Below are 17,339 nucleotides of genomic sequence, written 5' to 3'. Positions count from 1 at the left end.
GACCGCGACGTCATCACAGGCCCTGCACAAGAACGACCTGCCATGACGTCACGGTCATGTGATCGAATTACAACAAGTGGCCCTCGGAAGGCGAGTATATGTTTGTTTTTTTTTCTCAACCTGTGACATATGTGGCTGGGCAATAGACTACGTGGCTGGGCAATACACTACGTGGACATGCATATTCTAGAATACCCGATGCGTTAGAATCGGGCCACCATCTAATACAGATATATCCAGTACAGTTTTTTCCGGTACCAGAAATATCAGGACGTGTGCAACCGGCCAAATAGAAGATTATGGACCCAGTCTATAAAAAGTCTAATAAAATCTGATTCTTTGCCTTCCTGACACAATGTATGTGAACTAGAGATGAGCAAATCCATTCACACAACAGCCAAAAGGAGGATGACAAAGCCTAGTGCTGTCACACAGAGTGGTGTAAAAAAAGTGCTTGTCCCCTACACCTAATAACTGGTTGGGCCACCCTTAGCAGAAACAACTGGCAATTAGTCTTCTACAATGCTCTGCATGAATTTTGACCCACTCATCTTTGCAGATTTGTTGTAATTCAGCCACATTGGAGGGTTTCTGAGTGTGAACCGCCTTTTTAAGGTCATACCACAGCTTCTCAATCGGATTAAGGTCAGGACTTTGACTAGGCTGCTCCAAAGTCTTAATTTTGTGTTTCATAAGCTATTCAGAGGTGGACTTGATCATTGTCCTGCTGCAAAACCCAAGTGCGCTTCAGGTTGAGATCAAACAGATGGCCGAGCATTCTCCTTCAGGATTTTTTAGTAGACAGCAGAATTCATTTTTCCATTTACCACAGCAAGTTATCCAGGTTCAGAAGCAGCAAAAGAGATCCAGGCCATCACACCAACACCACCATAGTTTACTGTTGGTATGATGTTCCTTTTCTGAAATGCTTTGTTACTTCTACGCCAGATGTAATGCGACATACACCTTCCAAAAAGTTCAACTTTTGTCTCGCAAGTCCACAGAGTATTCTCCCAAAAGTCTTAAGGTACCTTCACAGTGAACAATTTAACAACGATATCGCTAGCGATCCGTGACGTTGCAGCGTCCTGGATAGCGATATCGTGTTTGACACGCAGCAGCGATCTAGATCCTGCTGTGACATCGCTGGTCGGAGCAGAAAAGCCAGAACTTTATTTTGTCGCTGGACCTCCCGCAGACATCCCTGAATCGGTGTGTGTGACGCCGATTCAGCGATGTCTTCACTGGTAACCAGGGTAAACATCGGGTTACTAAGCGCAGGGCCGCGCTTGGTAACCCGATGTTTACCCTGGTTACCAGTGTAAATGTAAAAAAAACCAAACACTACATATTTACATTCCGTTGTCTGTCCCCCGGCGCTCTGCTTCCCTGCACTGTCAGCGCCGGCCGGCCGTAAAGCACAGCGGTGACGTCACCGCTCTGCTTTACGGCCGGTCGGCGCTCACAGTCAGTGCAGGAAGCATAGAGCCGGGGGACAGACACCGGAATGTAAGTATGTAGTGTTTTTTTTTTTTTTTTTTTTTTTTACACATTTACACTGGTAACCAGGGTAAACATCGGTTTACTAAGTGCGGCCCTGCGCTTAGTAACCCGATGTTTACCCTGGTTACCAGGGGACTTCGCATAGTTGGTCGCTGGAGAGCTTTCTGTCTGACGCTGCAGCGTCGCTCAATGTGACGGTACCTTTAGGGATAATCAAGATGTTTTCTGGCCTGGTTGTGGCTAGAGAATTTGAACTCATCATCCCAAAGAAATGATAAACCACAGTGAATTTACATTTTAAACATATTTAAAAAAAATGAAGCAAAATGGTACTTGCGCATGCAAGTTTACTGAACAAAATCCTGCTGCCGGGTTCACTTTAAGTGTGGCAAAAATGCAAACAAGTAGGAAATCAGGAAGGGGCAAACACTTTTCACACAGCTGTATCTGCTGCCGTATGGTTGAAATAAAGAGATGGAAAATAGATGTCTATATATAAAGAGACACAGCGAGAGGTATGGGTATATAGATGTATATGACTGACTGTACAAACAGATTGGTATACCAATCTGTTTGTGTAAATAGATGTATATAACTTTGTATACAGATCTGTGTACATCGGTGTATAGTTTGCAGTGTATATAGGTGTATATATAGCGGTGTAGAGATAGATGTCTATGTCTAGACCTTGGAAATCAAGGTCCCAGAGTCTGGAGGAAGAGTGGAGCTGCACACAATCCAAGCTGCTTGAGGTCTAGTGTGAAGTTTCCACAATCAGTGATGGTTTGGGGAGCCATGTCATCTGCTGGTGTAGGTCCACTGTGTTTTTATCAAAACCAAAGTCAGCGCAGCTGTCTACCAGGAAATTTTAGAGCACTTCATGCTTCCCTCTGCCAACAAGCTTTTTGGAGATGGAAATTTCATTCTCCAGCAGGACCTGGCACCTGTCCACACTGCCAAAAGTACCAATACCTGATTTAAAAACAACAGTATCACTGTGCCTGATTGGCCAGCAAACTCGCCTGAGCTTAACCCCATAATCTAGGGGATATTGTCAAGATGAAGATGAGCGACACCAGACGCAACAATGCAGACGAACTGAAGGCTGCTATCAAAGCAATCTGGGCTTCCATAACACCTCAGCAGTGCCACAGACTGATCGCCTCCATGCCACGCCACATTGATGCAGTAATTGATGCCAAAGTATCGAGTGCATTTACTGAACATACATTTCAGTAGGCCAACATTCCGTATTTTAAAATCATTTTTCAAGCTGGTATTATAAAGTATTCTAATTTACTGAAATAATGATTTTTGGGTTTTCATTGGCTGTAAGCCATAATCATCAACATTAACAGAAATAGACACCTGAAATAGATCACTCTGTTGGTAATGACTATGTAATATATGAGTTTCACTTTTTGTATTGAAGAACCGAAATAAATTAACTTTTGGATATTATTCTAATTTTGTGAAAGGCACCTGTATATATTTTTTCCTATCGCCACGACAGCACCCCTACGAGAGAGGGGATCCGCCCACCTTCCGGACAGGAACCTACAGGATTTAAAGGGGCGGTCCCCCTCATCACTCCAGTTTGGGTTCCTGTTCGGACGGCGGGAGCCTGCAGCAGCAGTCTTACCCGGGCCTCCATGCCTCTGCGCGGTATCTTTAAAGAACGGCAGAATCGGGGGCTCGGAAGCAGCGTCGGGGGTGTCCTACGCGCAGACCCCCCCTCGTCTGGCCATGTGGAGCGCGTCCCAGGAGACGGGCAGTGCCGTCCTGGTCCGCAGTTCAGCGCGGTGTGCAGCATCCACACCGGCGCTGGTGAACCCGGAAGTAGTTAATACACTTCCGGGGTAAGCCGGGGGAGGAGCGCTGCAGCGCTGTAAAAGAGCGGCGCCTATGCAATGAGGTGTGCAGCCATGTCCTCAGTAGGGGACGCCGAGCACCCTCATGGAGAGGAGCAGCGCAGTAAGAGCGGTAGCGACCGCTCAAGGAGAAGCAGCAGCAGCGTGGTACGGGGGCAGCAGCGTGCGAGCGCCCCAGCGTCACATTTGGATCCCACTCCTCCAGAACCGGTATTCACAGAGTCAGCCTTAATGGTGAGTGTTAACTAAACACCTGGTGCTGATATGGTCTGTTATTTGTGCTTTGTTTTAGGGGGAAAAAAACAGCTAAATCTAAGCACAAGCAATGTGCTCTATGCATGACTCCAATGCCTGACAGTTATACCAAGAGGCTTTGTCAGGCTTGCATCTGTCAGACCTTAGAAGAGGAAGCTCCCCTTCGGTCATCAGACCTTAGAGCGGTCATCAGGGAGGAAATAAGTTATTCCCTTAGAGACAGCCGCCAGGAAAGGTCGAGCAGGGACTTATCTCCAGGATCTAGTCTGTCCCTGCAAGAAGGGGAATGTTCCCGCTCCTCATCTCCATCCTCCTCAGATGAAGAGGGAAAGCCTTGTTTCTCGGTGGAGAACATGGACATAATGTTTGCGGGCTTGTGCCAGAGGAGTCGTAAGGCATTCCCGGTTGTGGATACAGTTAAGTCCCTTATAAAGCGGGAATGGGATAAGCAGGATAAAGGTTTCCTGCCGTCATCAGCCAAGAGGAGATATCCCTTTGACGACAATGATCTGGCAGAATGGATGAAAGTTCCAAAAGTGGATGCAGTGGTGGCTTCTACGTCTAAAGCCGGTGCTTTGCCGCTGGAGGATGTGGGCCTTCTGAAAGATCCGTCAGATAGGAAGGCGGATATGTATTTGAAAAAAGTATGGGAGTCATCTGCAGGAGCGTTCAAACCTGCCATCTCTAGCACGTGTACGGCTAGATCCGTCATGGTGTGGATATCTCAGCTGGAGGAACAGCTAAAATCCAAGGTGCCCAGAGACAAGATGCTGGACTCCCTTTCGCAAATACGGGAAGGGGTGTCGTATTTAGCGGATGCATCGGTGGATTCTTTAAAATTGGCGGCAAGATCAGCAGGCCTCTCAAACGCTGCTTGCCGAGCCTTAAGGTACCTTCACACATAACGATTTCGTTAACGATATCGTTGCTTTTGGTGACGTAGCAACGATATCGTTAAGGAAATCGCTATGTGTGACAGCGACCAACGATCAGGCCCCTGCTGGGAGATCGTTGGTCGCTGAACAAAGTCCAGAACTTTATTTCGTCGCTGGATCTCCCGTGGACATCGCTGGATCAGCGTGTGCGACACCGATCCAGCGATGTCTTCACTGGTAACCAGGGTAAACATCGGGTAACTAAGCGCAGGGCCGCGCTTAGTAACCCGATGTTTACCCTGGTTACCAGCGTAAAAGTAAAAAAAAACAAACAGTACATACTTACCTACCGCTGTCTGTCCCTGGCGCTGTGCTCTGCACTCCTCCTGTACTGGCTGTGAGCGTCGGTCAGCCGGAAAGAAGAGCGGTGACGTCACTGCTCTGCTTTCCGGCCGCTGCGCTTACAGCCAGTGCAGGAGGAGTGCAGAGCACAGCGCCGGGGACAGACAGCGGTAGGTAAGTATGTACCGTTTGTTTTTTTTACTTTTACGCTGGTAACCAGGGTAAACATCGGGTTACTAAGCGCGGCCCTGCGCTTAGTAACCCGATGTTTACCCTGGTTACCCGGGGACTTCGGGATCGTTGGTCGCTGGAGAGCTGTCTGTGTGACAGCTCTCCAGCGACCAAACAGCGACGCTGCAGCGATCCGGATCGTTGTCGGTATCGCTGCAGCGTCGCTTAATGTGAAGGGGCCTTTATGGCTTAAGAACTGGAAAGGAGATGCCCTGGCGAGAGCTAAGCTGTGTACAAAACCGTGTAGGGGTGAGTACCTGTTTGGCCCAGTATTGGATGATATCCTAGCTAAGGCTGAAGATAGGAAGAAAGGTTTTCCTAAAGCTTTCAATCCTACCTTTAGGAATACCTTCAGGAGACGCTTCCAATACCGAAGACCTAACCACAACCGAGACTGGGAACCAACAGACCCGAAAAAGAAAGGTTCGGACTTTAATGCCTCATCATCTTCCTCAAGAAGAAGAAGAAATTATCGCTAGTAAAGATCTTCCAGTAGGGGGCAGGTTAAAATATTTCTATGCGCAGTGGGCTAAAATAACTGCGAGTAATTGGGTTTTAGGTATAATTGATTCAGCGTTAAAATTAGAGTTTCGGGAAAAACCTTCTGATTTTTATATCTTGACTGCCCGATTCCTTAGACCAACAAAAGGCCCTTGAAAAAGAGGTCCATATGTTAAGACGGAAGGAAGTTATAGTGGAGGTTCCAAAACATCAGCAGGGGAAAGGGTTCTATTCCCCTTTATTTTTAATCTCCAAGCCAAATGGATCCTTTCGAACCATCATAAATTTACGGAGATTGAACAAACATCTAGAGTATCATGCCTTTAAGATGGAATCTATTAAAACGGCGACTAAACTTCTTTTTCCCAGATGTTATATGACAGTCCTGGATTTAAAAGATGCGTATTACCATCTGCCCATTCACCAGGATCATCAACAATTCCTCAGAATGGCGGTGCGTTTAAACGACCAGGTCAGACACTTTCAGTTTACTGCAATGCCATTTGGTCTATCTATGGCACCGAGGGTGTTTACTAAAGTCATGGCGGAAGTAATGGCCCATGTCAGAGAACAGGATACATTAATTGTACCCTACTTGGATGACTTCCTGGTAGTGGGAAATTCGTTTTTTCAGTGTAGTACTCGCCTAAATCATGTATCTTCCTTACAGGACTTGGGGTGGATAGTCAATATGGAAAAATCAAGATTGGAACCGTCAACAACTCAGACCTTCCTGGGTATTCTGCTAGATTCGGAAGAGCAACAATGTTTCCTTCCAGAAGACAAAAAGCAGAGGATTGTGCACAAAGTCAGTACGGTAACAAGGAAGCCAGATCTGACTTTGAGAGACGCTATGTCCCTTCTGGGATCCCTAACGTCTTGCATACCAGCCGTCCAGTGGGCTCAATTCCACACTCGGGTGTTGCAGGCCCAAGTCTTGGATGCAGAGAGGAGTCTTCAAGGGCAATTAGGCGGAAGACTCAGGCTGTGCACCGCCACTCTACACAGTCTGAGATGGTGGTTAAACAGGAGACATTTAGAAAAAGGAGTACGCTGGAGTATAGTACCAGACAACATGGTCACAACCGATGCCAGTCCAATAGGTTGGGGAGCTCATATAGGAGATGTTTGGACTCAAGGGCAATGGTCTCTCTTAGAGGCTCAAGAGTCCTCAAATTGGAAAGAGCTCACGGCAGTAAAGAAGGCCTTACTCAGGTTGCTTCCATCTCTGCAGGATTCACATGTAAGAGTCCAGGCAGACAACACAACAGTAGTGGCGTATCTCAACCATCAAGGGGGTACAAGGTAAAGATCCCTAATGAACACAGCCACAGACATACTCAAAGTAGCCAAAGCCCACTTTCGCTCTCTATCAGCCGTTCACATTCGAGGAGAGCTCAACACAGAGGCAGATTACCTCAGCCGTCATTCTCTACGTCAGGGAGAATGGGTTCTGAATCGACGGGTGTTCAAACAGATAGTAGACCTATGGGGGTTGCCCGTTATCGATCTATTTGCAACGAGAGAGAACAGACAAGACTAGGAAGTTCGCTTCTCTTCAGGTGGCAGACAAGCCCTGTATAATAGACTCCCTTCAAATACACTGGGATTTCCCTCTGGCTTATGCGTTCCCCCCAATGTGTCTGATCCCTATAGTCCTCAGGAAGATCAGGGAGGAGAGAGCGAGAGTGATCCTGATTGCCCCCTTTTGGCCCAGGAGGGCATGGTTCTCGTTACTCAGGGCAATGTCTGTGTCCGACCCCTGGGTACTGCCGACCAGCCCGGAGCTTCTTTCTCAGGGTCCATTCCGTTACCCCAATGTGGAATCCCTGCATCTGACGGCGTGGAATTTGAGAGGGAGTTATTGAGGAGAAGAGGGTTTTCAGAGGCTCTCATATCTACCCTTTTAAATAGCCGGAAAGAAGTTACCACTAAGATCTATGCTAAAACTTGGAAAAAGTTCCTTGCCTTCTACCAAAATCCCTTTTCAGGCAGGGTTCCAATTCCGGCTATTCTGGAGTTTTTACAGAAGGGCCGAGAATTGGGCTTGGCGGTAAATACCCTTAGAGTCCAAGTATCAGCTTTGGGAGCGTTATATAACAGCGATGTGGCGGGAAATAGATGGGTTTCCCGATTTATTAAGGCCTCTGAACGTAGTAACCCAGTGTATATTCCTAGATTACCACCATGGGATTTAAATTTGGTTTTAGACGCCTTAACAGAACCCCCCCTTTGAGCCATTAGATTCTGTCTGCATAAAAAAATTAATTTTAAAAACAGCCTTCCTAGTAGCCCTGACCTCTGCTAGGAGAGTGAGTGATTTACAAGCTTTGTCGATAGATCCTCCTTATTTAATGGTCTTTCAAGATAGGGTAGTATTAAAACCAGACCCAGCATACCTACCAAAAGTAGCTTCCAAATTTCAAAAAAGTCAAGAAATAATTTTACCATCTTTCTGTGACAATCCGAATTCAGCTGACGAGCAGAAATATCACATGTTAGATGTCAGAAGAACTCTATTAGAGTACCTACATAGAACAGAACCATGGAGGCAGAGTAGGGCTCTGTTTGTTTCCTTTCAGAACCCAAGGAAAGGGGCGAGTGTAACTAAAGCGTCTATCGCCAGATGGATAAGAATTGCGATATATTTGGCTTATACTGCTAAAGGCCAGACACCACCAGATGGCATCAGGGCCCACTCTACTCGAGCCATGGCCTCATCCTGGGCGGAAAGAGCGGACGTCTCCATAGACGTAATATGTAAGGCGGCAACGTGGTCATCTCCTTCCACCTTTTATAGACATTATCGTCTTGACTTATCTTCAGAGGCCAATTTAGTTTTTCGCCGTACAGTACTTGGTGCTGTAGTCCCTCCCAGGTGATTGATCTTTGAAAATCTCTCGTAAGGGTGCTGTCGTGGCGATAGGAAAACCGGTTTTTACGTACCGGTAATAGGATTTTACGGAGCCACGACAGCACCCGCACATTCCCCCCCGTAGTTATTCACTGGTTTCTGCACCCTTTGGGGAAAGTGTGCTTGTTAAAAAATCACTCTTTAGAAGGTGATGGTATTTAGTAATGTTTAAGTATATATGTTTATGTACTAACTCAATGGCGGTGTCCCTTATACTCTGAAACACAAACTGGAGTGATGAGGGGGACCGTCCCTCTAAATCCTGTAGGTTCCTGTCCGGAAGGTGGGCGGATCCCCTCTCTTGTAGGGGTGCTGTCGTGGCTCCGTAAAATCCTATTACCGGTACGTAAAAACCGGTATTGTGACAGGGTCACTGACACAGTGTATGAGGGGAGAAATGAGTCACTTTGCATATTGGCATCAGTAGTGTGAAACCAGGATATTTTTCCTCCAGCACACTATATGTTGAGAGGGTTAATTTGAAGTTATATACATGGGCTGGTTTTACATGGGCACCCATAGAGTGGGTGGGAGTGTGCTCACCATATCTTGACATGGGCCTGTGTACTGACAGGACCTGGGATGATGTCACGGTCAGGTGATCATCACATCATCTGGCTTAAAGGGCCACTGTCACCCCCTCCAGCCGTTATAAACTAAAAGAGCCACCTTGTGCAGCAGTAATGCTGCATTCTAACAAGGTGGCTCTTTTAGTTTTTGGTTCATGTATTCCCAAAATAAAGCATTTTGAAACTTATCCAAAATACCTCTCTTTGTCCATGGAGGCGGGTCCTCACTCCCCAGCTTGAACCGCTACTCTGCCGTCACTCAAATCTTCAGGGGCTTTTGGCGCCGCCCCCTCCGCGCTGTTTTAGCTTCAAATTTGGCGCCTGCGCTGTGTACAACTGTGTGGGGTAGGCGCAGTAAGCTCTGGCCGTCTGACATCCCAGCCAGGCTTGCAGACTGCGCCTGTGCGGCCACCCACCTTGCGAATCCCAGCCCCGCACTGGGTTATGCATTATGCACAGTGCGGGGCTGGGATTCCTGGGCATGCGCACAGCGTGTCAGCCTCTCACCCAGATCCCCCGCCTTACAGCGTCTGTTTATTCAGCTGATCGTGCAGGAATTTTGCAAGGTTGGTTCTTTCCCGGCGATTGCTAGGAGGAGGAGGCACGATCAGCTGAATAGACAGACGCTGCAAGGCGGGGGACCTGGGTGACAGGTTGACACACGCAGTGCGCATGCCCAGGAATCCTAGCCCCGCACTGTGCATAATGCATAACACAGTGCGGGGCAGGGATTCCCAAGGTGGGTGGCCGCAATGCCCGCGCAGGCGCAGTCTGCAAGCCTGGCTGGGACGTCAGACGGCCAGAGCTTACTGCGCCTGCACAACGCAGTAGTAGACAGCGCAAGCACCGGATTTGAAGCTAAAACAGCGGAGAGGGGGCGGCGCCAAAAGCCCCTGAAGATTTGAGTGACGGCAGAGTAGCGGTTCAAGCTGGGGAGTGAGGACCCGCCTCCATGGACAAAGACAGGTATTTTGGATAAGTTTCAAAATGCTTTATTTTTGGAATACATGAACCAAAAACTAAAAGAGCCACCTTGTTAGAATGCAGCATTACTGCTGCACAAGGTGGCTCTTTTAGTTTATAACGGCTGGAGGGGGTGACAGTGGCCCTTTAAAAAGCTGGTCTAGAGCGTAGGTGAGTGTTGTGTCTTGGGAAAAGAGGCACTCCCACGTGGCTCCCAGAGGAGTTGAAGAGGTTGTGTGCTATCTGCGGGTGAATCCTGCAGGGAAAGGACTCTTTTGGACTGTATCTTTGTTTTGCTTAACCTTTACGCCAGAGAGGCTCTGTTTATTTTGCTGATCCCTGCTAAGGTTTTATGCTGTCCATGTCCATAATAAAACCAGCAGGTGATCTACTACCAAAACCGTTCCTGTGTCCACCTTATGAAGCAGCTAAGTGTGTCAACACTTACACACAATATATAAAAACACACACACATATACAGTGGGGCAAAAAAGTATTTAGTCAGTCAGCAATAGTGCAAGTTCCACCACTTAAAAAGATGAGAGGCGTCTGTAATTTACATCATAGGTAGACCTCAACTATGGGAGACAAACTGAGAAAAAAAAATCCAGAAAATCAACATTGCCTGTGTGGCCTATTTATAATAAAAAAAAAAAAAAAAAAAAAAAGGTTCCTCGCATCATGTTCTCATACACTTTATGCAGTATTAGCCCTCTGTGTCTGTTCTGCTACATACTTAGGCAGGTAACTGGTTCATGCAGCTTTACATGAACACCTGAGCCTTACACTATAGCTGGTCCGAATAACTAAAGCAATTGTTACCATCCACCTCTCGTGTCTCCCCTTTTCCCCATAGTTTGTAAGCTTGCGAGCAGGGCCCTCACTCCTCCTGGTATCTGTTTTGAACTGTATTTCTGTTATGCTGTAATGTCTATTGTCTGTACAAGTCCCCTCTATAATTTGTAAAGCGCTGCGGAATATGTTGGCGCTATATAAATAAAATTATTATTATTATTATTATTATTATTGTCTGTTTTTTTAACATTTTATTTGCATATTATGGTGGAAAATAAGTATTTGGTCAGAAACAAACAATCAAGATTTCTGGCTCTCACAGACCTGTAACTTCTTCTTTAAGAGTCTCCTCTTTCCTCCACTCATTACCTGTAGTAATGGCACCTGTTTATACTTGTTATCAGTATAACAAGACACCTGTGCACACCCTCAAACAGTCTGACTCCAAACTCCACTATGGTGAAGACCAAAGAGCTGTCAAAGGACACCAGAAACAAAATTGTAGCCCTGCACCAGGCTGGGAAGACTGAATCTGCAATAGCCAACCAGCTTGGAGTGAAGAAATCAACAGTGGGAGCAATAATTAGAAAATGGAAGACATACAAGACCACTGATAATCTCCCTCGATCTGGGGCTCCACGCAAAATCCCACCCCGTGGGGTCAGAATGATCACAAGAACGGTGAGCAAAAATCCCAGAACCACGCGGGGGGACCTAGTGAATGAACTGCAGAGAGCTGGGACCAATGTAACAAGGCCTACCATAAGTAACACACTACGCCACCATGGACTCAGATCCTGCAGTGCCAGACGTGTCCCACTGCTTAAGCCAGTACATGTCCGGGCCCGTCTGAAGTTTGCTAGAGAGCATTTGGATGATCCAGAGGAGTTTTGGGAGAATGTCCTATGGTCTGATGAAACCAAACTGGAACTGTTTGATAGAAACACAACTTGTCGTGTTTGATGGATGCAACTCAGTATTCTTTTTCCTCCAAACACCATACCTACTGTAAAGCATGGTGGTGGAAACATCATGCTTTGGGACTGTTTCTCTGTAAAGGGGCCAGGACGACTGATCCGGGTACATGAAAGAATGAATGGGGTCATGTATCGTGAGATTTTGAGTGCAAACCTCCTTCCATCAGCAAGGGCATTGAAGATGAAATGTGGCTGGGTCTTTCAACATGACAATGATCCAAAGCACACCGCCAGGGCAATGAAGGAGTGGCTTCGTAAGAAGCATTTCAAGGTCCTGGAGTGGCCTAGCCAGTCTCCAGATCTCAACCCTATAGAAAACCTTTGGAGGGAGTTGAAAGTCCGTGTTGCCAAGCGAAAAGCCAAAAACATCACTGCTCTAGAGGAGATCTGCATGGAGGAATGGGCCAACATACCAACAACAGTGTGTGGCAACCTTGTGAAGACTTACAGAAAACGTTTGACCTCTGTCATTGCCAACAAAGGATATATTACAAAGTATTGAGATGAAATTTTGTTTCTGACCAAATACTTATTTTCCACCATAATATGCAAATAAAATGTTAAAAAAACAGACAATGTGATTTTCTGGATTTTTTTTTCTCAGTTTGTCTCCCATAGTTGAGGTCTACCTATGATGTAAATTACAGACGCCTCTCATCTTTTTAAGTGGTGGAACTTGCACTATTGCTGACTGACTAAATACTTTTTTGCCCCACTGTATATTAGTGTATACAAATCTGTGTATACATAGGTGTATATAGATGTGAATACATAGTGCTGTATACAGATTGTGTATATGTAGATGCATATAGCAGTGTATACAGATCTGTGTATATATTGCGATATATAGATATATATATATTTATTAGCTGTATATTTAAGCTATGTGCCCACGTTGCGGATTAGTCTAAGGAATTTTTTGTGCGGATTCTGCATCTCTTGCCAGAAAACGCAGGTGCGGATTTGTCGCAGCTTTTGTGCATATTTCTTGCGTTTTTTACCCCTGCGGATTTCTATAATGGAATGGGTACAAAAACGCTGCAGATCCGCAAAAAAGAAGTGAATTCTCCTTCTTTTAATCCGCAGTGTTTCCACACGGAATTTTCCGCACAGCATTTTTTTTTCTCATTGATTTACATTGTACTGTAAATCACTTGCGGATCTGCAGCGTTTCTGCGAGGAAAAAATGCTGCGGATCCGCAGGAAATCTGCAACGTGTGCACATAGCCTAAGAGTGTATACAGATCAATGTAGATACAGATCTGTGTATATATACTGTTGCATACAGATTAGTGTATATAGAAGATGTGTATATATTGCCCTGTATACGGATCTGTGTATATATTGCCCTGTATACGGATCTATGTATATATTGCCCTGTATACGGATCTGTGTATATATAGAGGTGTATACGGATCTGTGTATATATACAGCGGTGTATATGGATCTGTGTATATATAGATGTATATATTGCCCTGTATACGGATCTGTGTATATATAGAGGTGTATACGGATCTGTGTATATATACAGCGGTGTATATGGATCTGTGTATATATAGATGTATATATTGCCCTGTATACGGATCTGTGTATATATAGATGTATATATTGCCCTGTATACAGATCTGTGTATATATAGATGTATATATTGCCCTGTATACGGATCTGTGTATATATAGATGTATATATTGCCCTGTATACAGATCTGTGTATATATAGATGTATATATTGCCCTGTATACGGATCTGTGTATATATAGATGTATATATTGCCCTGTATACAGATCTGTGTATATAGATGTATATCTTGCCCTGTATACAGATCTGTGTATATATAGATGTATATATTGCCCTGTATACGGATCTGTGTATATATAGATGTATATATTGCCCTGTATACAGATCTGTGTATATATAGATGTTTATATTGCCCTGTATACGGATCTGTGTATATATAGATGTATATATTGCCCTGTATACGGATCTGTGTATATATAGATGTATATATTGCCCTGTATACAGATCTGTGTATATAGATGTATATCTTGCCCTGTATACAGATCTGTGTATATATAGATGTTTATATTGCCCTGTATACGGATCTGTGTATATATAGATGTATATCTTGCCCTGTATACAGATCTGTATATATAGATGTTTATATTGCCCTCTATACGGATCTGTATATATAGATGTATATCTTGCCCTGTATACGGATCTGTATATATAGATGTATATATTGCCCTGTATACGGATCTGTATATATAGATGTATATATTGCCCTGTATACGGATCTGTGTATATATAGATGTATATATTGCCCTGTATACGGATCTGTATATATAGATGTTTATATTGCCCTCTATACGGATCTGTATATATAGATGTATATCTTGCCCTGTATACGGATCTGTATATATAGATGTATATATTGCCCTGTATACGGATCTGTGTATATATAGATGTATATATTGCCCTGTATACGGATCTGTATATATAGATGTTTATATTGCCCTCTATACGGATCTGTATATATAGATGTATATCTTGCCCTGTATACGGATCTGTATATATAGATGTTTATATTGCCCTCTATACGGATCTGTATATATAGATGTATATATTGCCCTGTATACGGATCTGTGTATATATAGATGTTTATATTGCCCTGTATACGGATCTGTGTATATAGATGTATATATTGCCCTGTATACGGATCTGTATATATAGATGTATATCTTGCCCTGTATACGGATCTGTATATATAGATGTTTATATTGCCCTCTATACGGATCTGTATATATAGATGTATATATTGCCCTGTATACGGATCTGTGTATATAGATGTATATATTGCCCTGTATACGGATCTGTATATATAGATGTATATATTGCCCTCTATACGGATCTGTATATATAGATGTATATATTGCCCTGTATACGGATCTGTGTATATAGATGTATATATTGCCCTGTATACGGATCTGTATATATAGATGTATATATTGCCCTGTATACGGATCTGTATATATAGATGTATATATTGCCCTGTATACGGATCTGTATATATAGATGTATATATTGCCCTGTATACGGATCTGTATATATAGATGTATATATTGCCCTGTATACGGATCTGTATATATAGATGTTTATATTGCCCTGTATACGGATCTGTGTATATAGATGTATATATTGCCCTGTATACGGATCTGTATATATAGATGTATATATTGCCCTGTATACGGATCTGTATATATAGATGTATATATTGCCCTGTATACGGATCTGTGTATATAGATGTATATATTGCCCTGTATACGGATCTGTGTATATAGATGTATATATTGCCCTGTATACGGATCTGTATATATAGATGTATATATTGCCCTGTATACGGATCTGTATATATAGATGTTTATATTGCCCTGTATACGGATCTGTATATATAGATGTATATATTGCCCTGTATACGGATCTGTATATATAGATGTTTATATTGCCCTGTATACGGATCTGTGTATATAGATGTATATATTGCCCTGTATACGGATCTGTATATATAGATGTATATATTGCCCTGTATACGGATCTGTATATATAGATGTTTATATTGCCCTGTATACGGATCTGTATATATAGATGTTTATATTGCCCTGTATACGGATCTGTATATATAGATGTATATATTGCCCTGTATACGGATCTGTATATATAGATGTATATATTGCCCTGTATACGGATCTGTATATATAGATGTATATATTGCCCTGTATACGGATCTGTATATATAGATGTATATATTGCCCTGTATACGGATCTGTATATATAGATGTTTATATTGCCCTGTATACGGATCTGTATATATAGATGTTTATATTGCCCTGTATACGGATCTGTATATATAGATGTATATATTGCCCTGTATACGGATCTGTATATATAGATGTTTATATTGCCCTGTATACGGATCTGTGTATATAGATGTATATATTGCCCTGTATACGGATCTGTATATATAGATGTATATATTGCCCTGTATACGGATCTGTATATATAGATGTTTATATTGCCCTGTATACGGATCTGTATATATAGATGTTTATATTGCCCTGTATACGGATCTGTATATATAGATGTATATATTGCCCTGTATACGGATCTGTATATATAGATGTATATATTGCCCTGTATACGGATCTGTATATATAGATGTATATATTGCCCTGTATACGGATCTGTATATATAGATGTATATATTGCCCTGTATACGGATCTGTATATATAGATGTTTATATTGCCCTGTATACGGATCTGTATATATAGATGTTTATATTGCCCTGTATACGGATCTGTATATATAGATGTATATATTGCCCTGTATACGGATCTGTATATATAGATGTTTATATTGCCCTGTATACGGATCTGTGTATATAGATGTATATATTGCCCTGTATACGGATCTGTATATATAGATGTATATATTGCCCTGTATACGGATCTGTATATATAGATGTATATATTGCCCTGTATACGGATCTGTATATATAGATGTATATATTGCCCTCTATACGGATCTGTGTATATAGATGTATATATTGCCCTGTATACGGATCTGTGTATATAGATGTATATATTGCCCTGTATACGGATCTGTATATATAGATGTTTATATTGCCCTGTATACGGATCTGTATATATAGATGTTTATATTGCCCTGTATACGGATCTGTGGACCGCGGGCCGGCACGGGTCTCGGGGAGCGGCGGACATGTCGGAGCTCCGCAATGAATGATGCAGCCCCCGGGAGCAGCAGAGGCGGCTGCGCGGACAGGAGCGGGGAGCGGCGCCGCTACAGCACAAACCACAATGGGACCGACAAGTGCAAAAAGTTGGTCAGCCTGCATCCTTCACCAACCTGCGCACACCGCCATCTTCTCCGCCGCCGAGCACCGGAGCCCACGCTGCTGATGTCAGCACGCTCTACGCCCTCCACCGGGCGGCGTCATTTCCGTCAGCAGGATTCTATGCGGTAGAGGCTAAATCCAAGTCGGCTAAAGGACCTCTGCTGACGTCATGCCCATGTGACCAGAAGGGGTGGCGCTTCTTCCTCCATAGATCAGACATGAGGAAGTTGTGGATGTCATGGCGGGATTTCGTGCAGGATTTGGAGTGTTTGGGGCCATTCTCCATAGTCACAAATCAGGTAAGTGGCAGTCTGCCTGGGGAGAAAGGGGTGATGCTTGCATGGGGCTGCATGTGCATGCTGGACGGGGGTCTGCCTGGGGAGAAGGGGGTGGTGATGCTTGCATGGGGCTGCAAGTGCATGCTGGAAGGGGGGTCTTCCGGGAGAGACGTTGCTTTCATGGGACTGCGCGCTGGTGGTCTGCCTGGGGAAGCTGGTGATGCTTGCATGGGACTGCGTGCTGGTGGTCTGCCTGGGGAAGCTGGTGATGCTTGCATGCCTGCTGGTGGTCTGTCTGGAGAAGGGGGTGATGCTTGTGTGAGACTGCGTGCTGGTGGTCTGTCTGGAGAAGGGGG

The 17,339-nt window shown here is 44.2% G+C and overlaps 1 protein-coding gene across 1 annotated transcript in view; it reads right to left on the bottom strand.

Moving 5' to 3' along the window:
• UBE2V2 (ubiquitin conjugating enzyme E2 V2) overlaps positions 1 to 16,865 on the bottom strand; it is a 33,191-nt gene extending 16,326 nt beyond the window's left edge. Inside the window, exon 1 of the mRNA XM_069731309.1 lies at positions 16,717 to 16,865. Within this exon, the coding sequence (XP_069587410.1) occupies positions 16,717 to 16,732 (16 nt within the window). The 5' untranslated portion in view covers positions 16,733 to 16,865. The remainder of the gene's footprint in view (positions 1 to 16,716) is intronic.
• Between the last annotated feature and the right edge of the window lie 474 nt (positions 16,866 to 17,339).

Source organism: Ranitomeya imitator, chromosome 6, assembly GCF_032444005.1.
Source record: "Ranitomeya imitator isolate aRanImi1 chromosome 6, aRanImi1.pri, whole genome shotgun sequence".
Lineage (NCBI taxonomy): Eukaryota > Metazoa > Chordata > Amphibia > Anura > Dendrobatidae > Ranitomeya > Ranitomeya imitator.
Note: the sequence above shows the minus strand (reverse complement) of the source record. Positions and strands in the feature narration are given on the sequence as shown.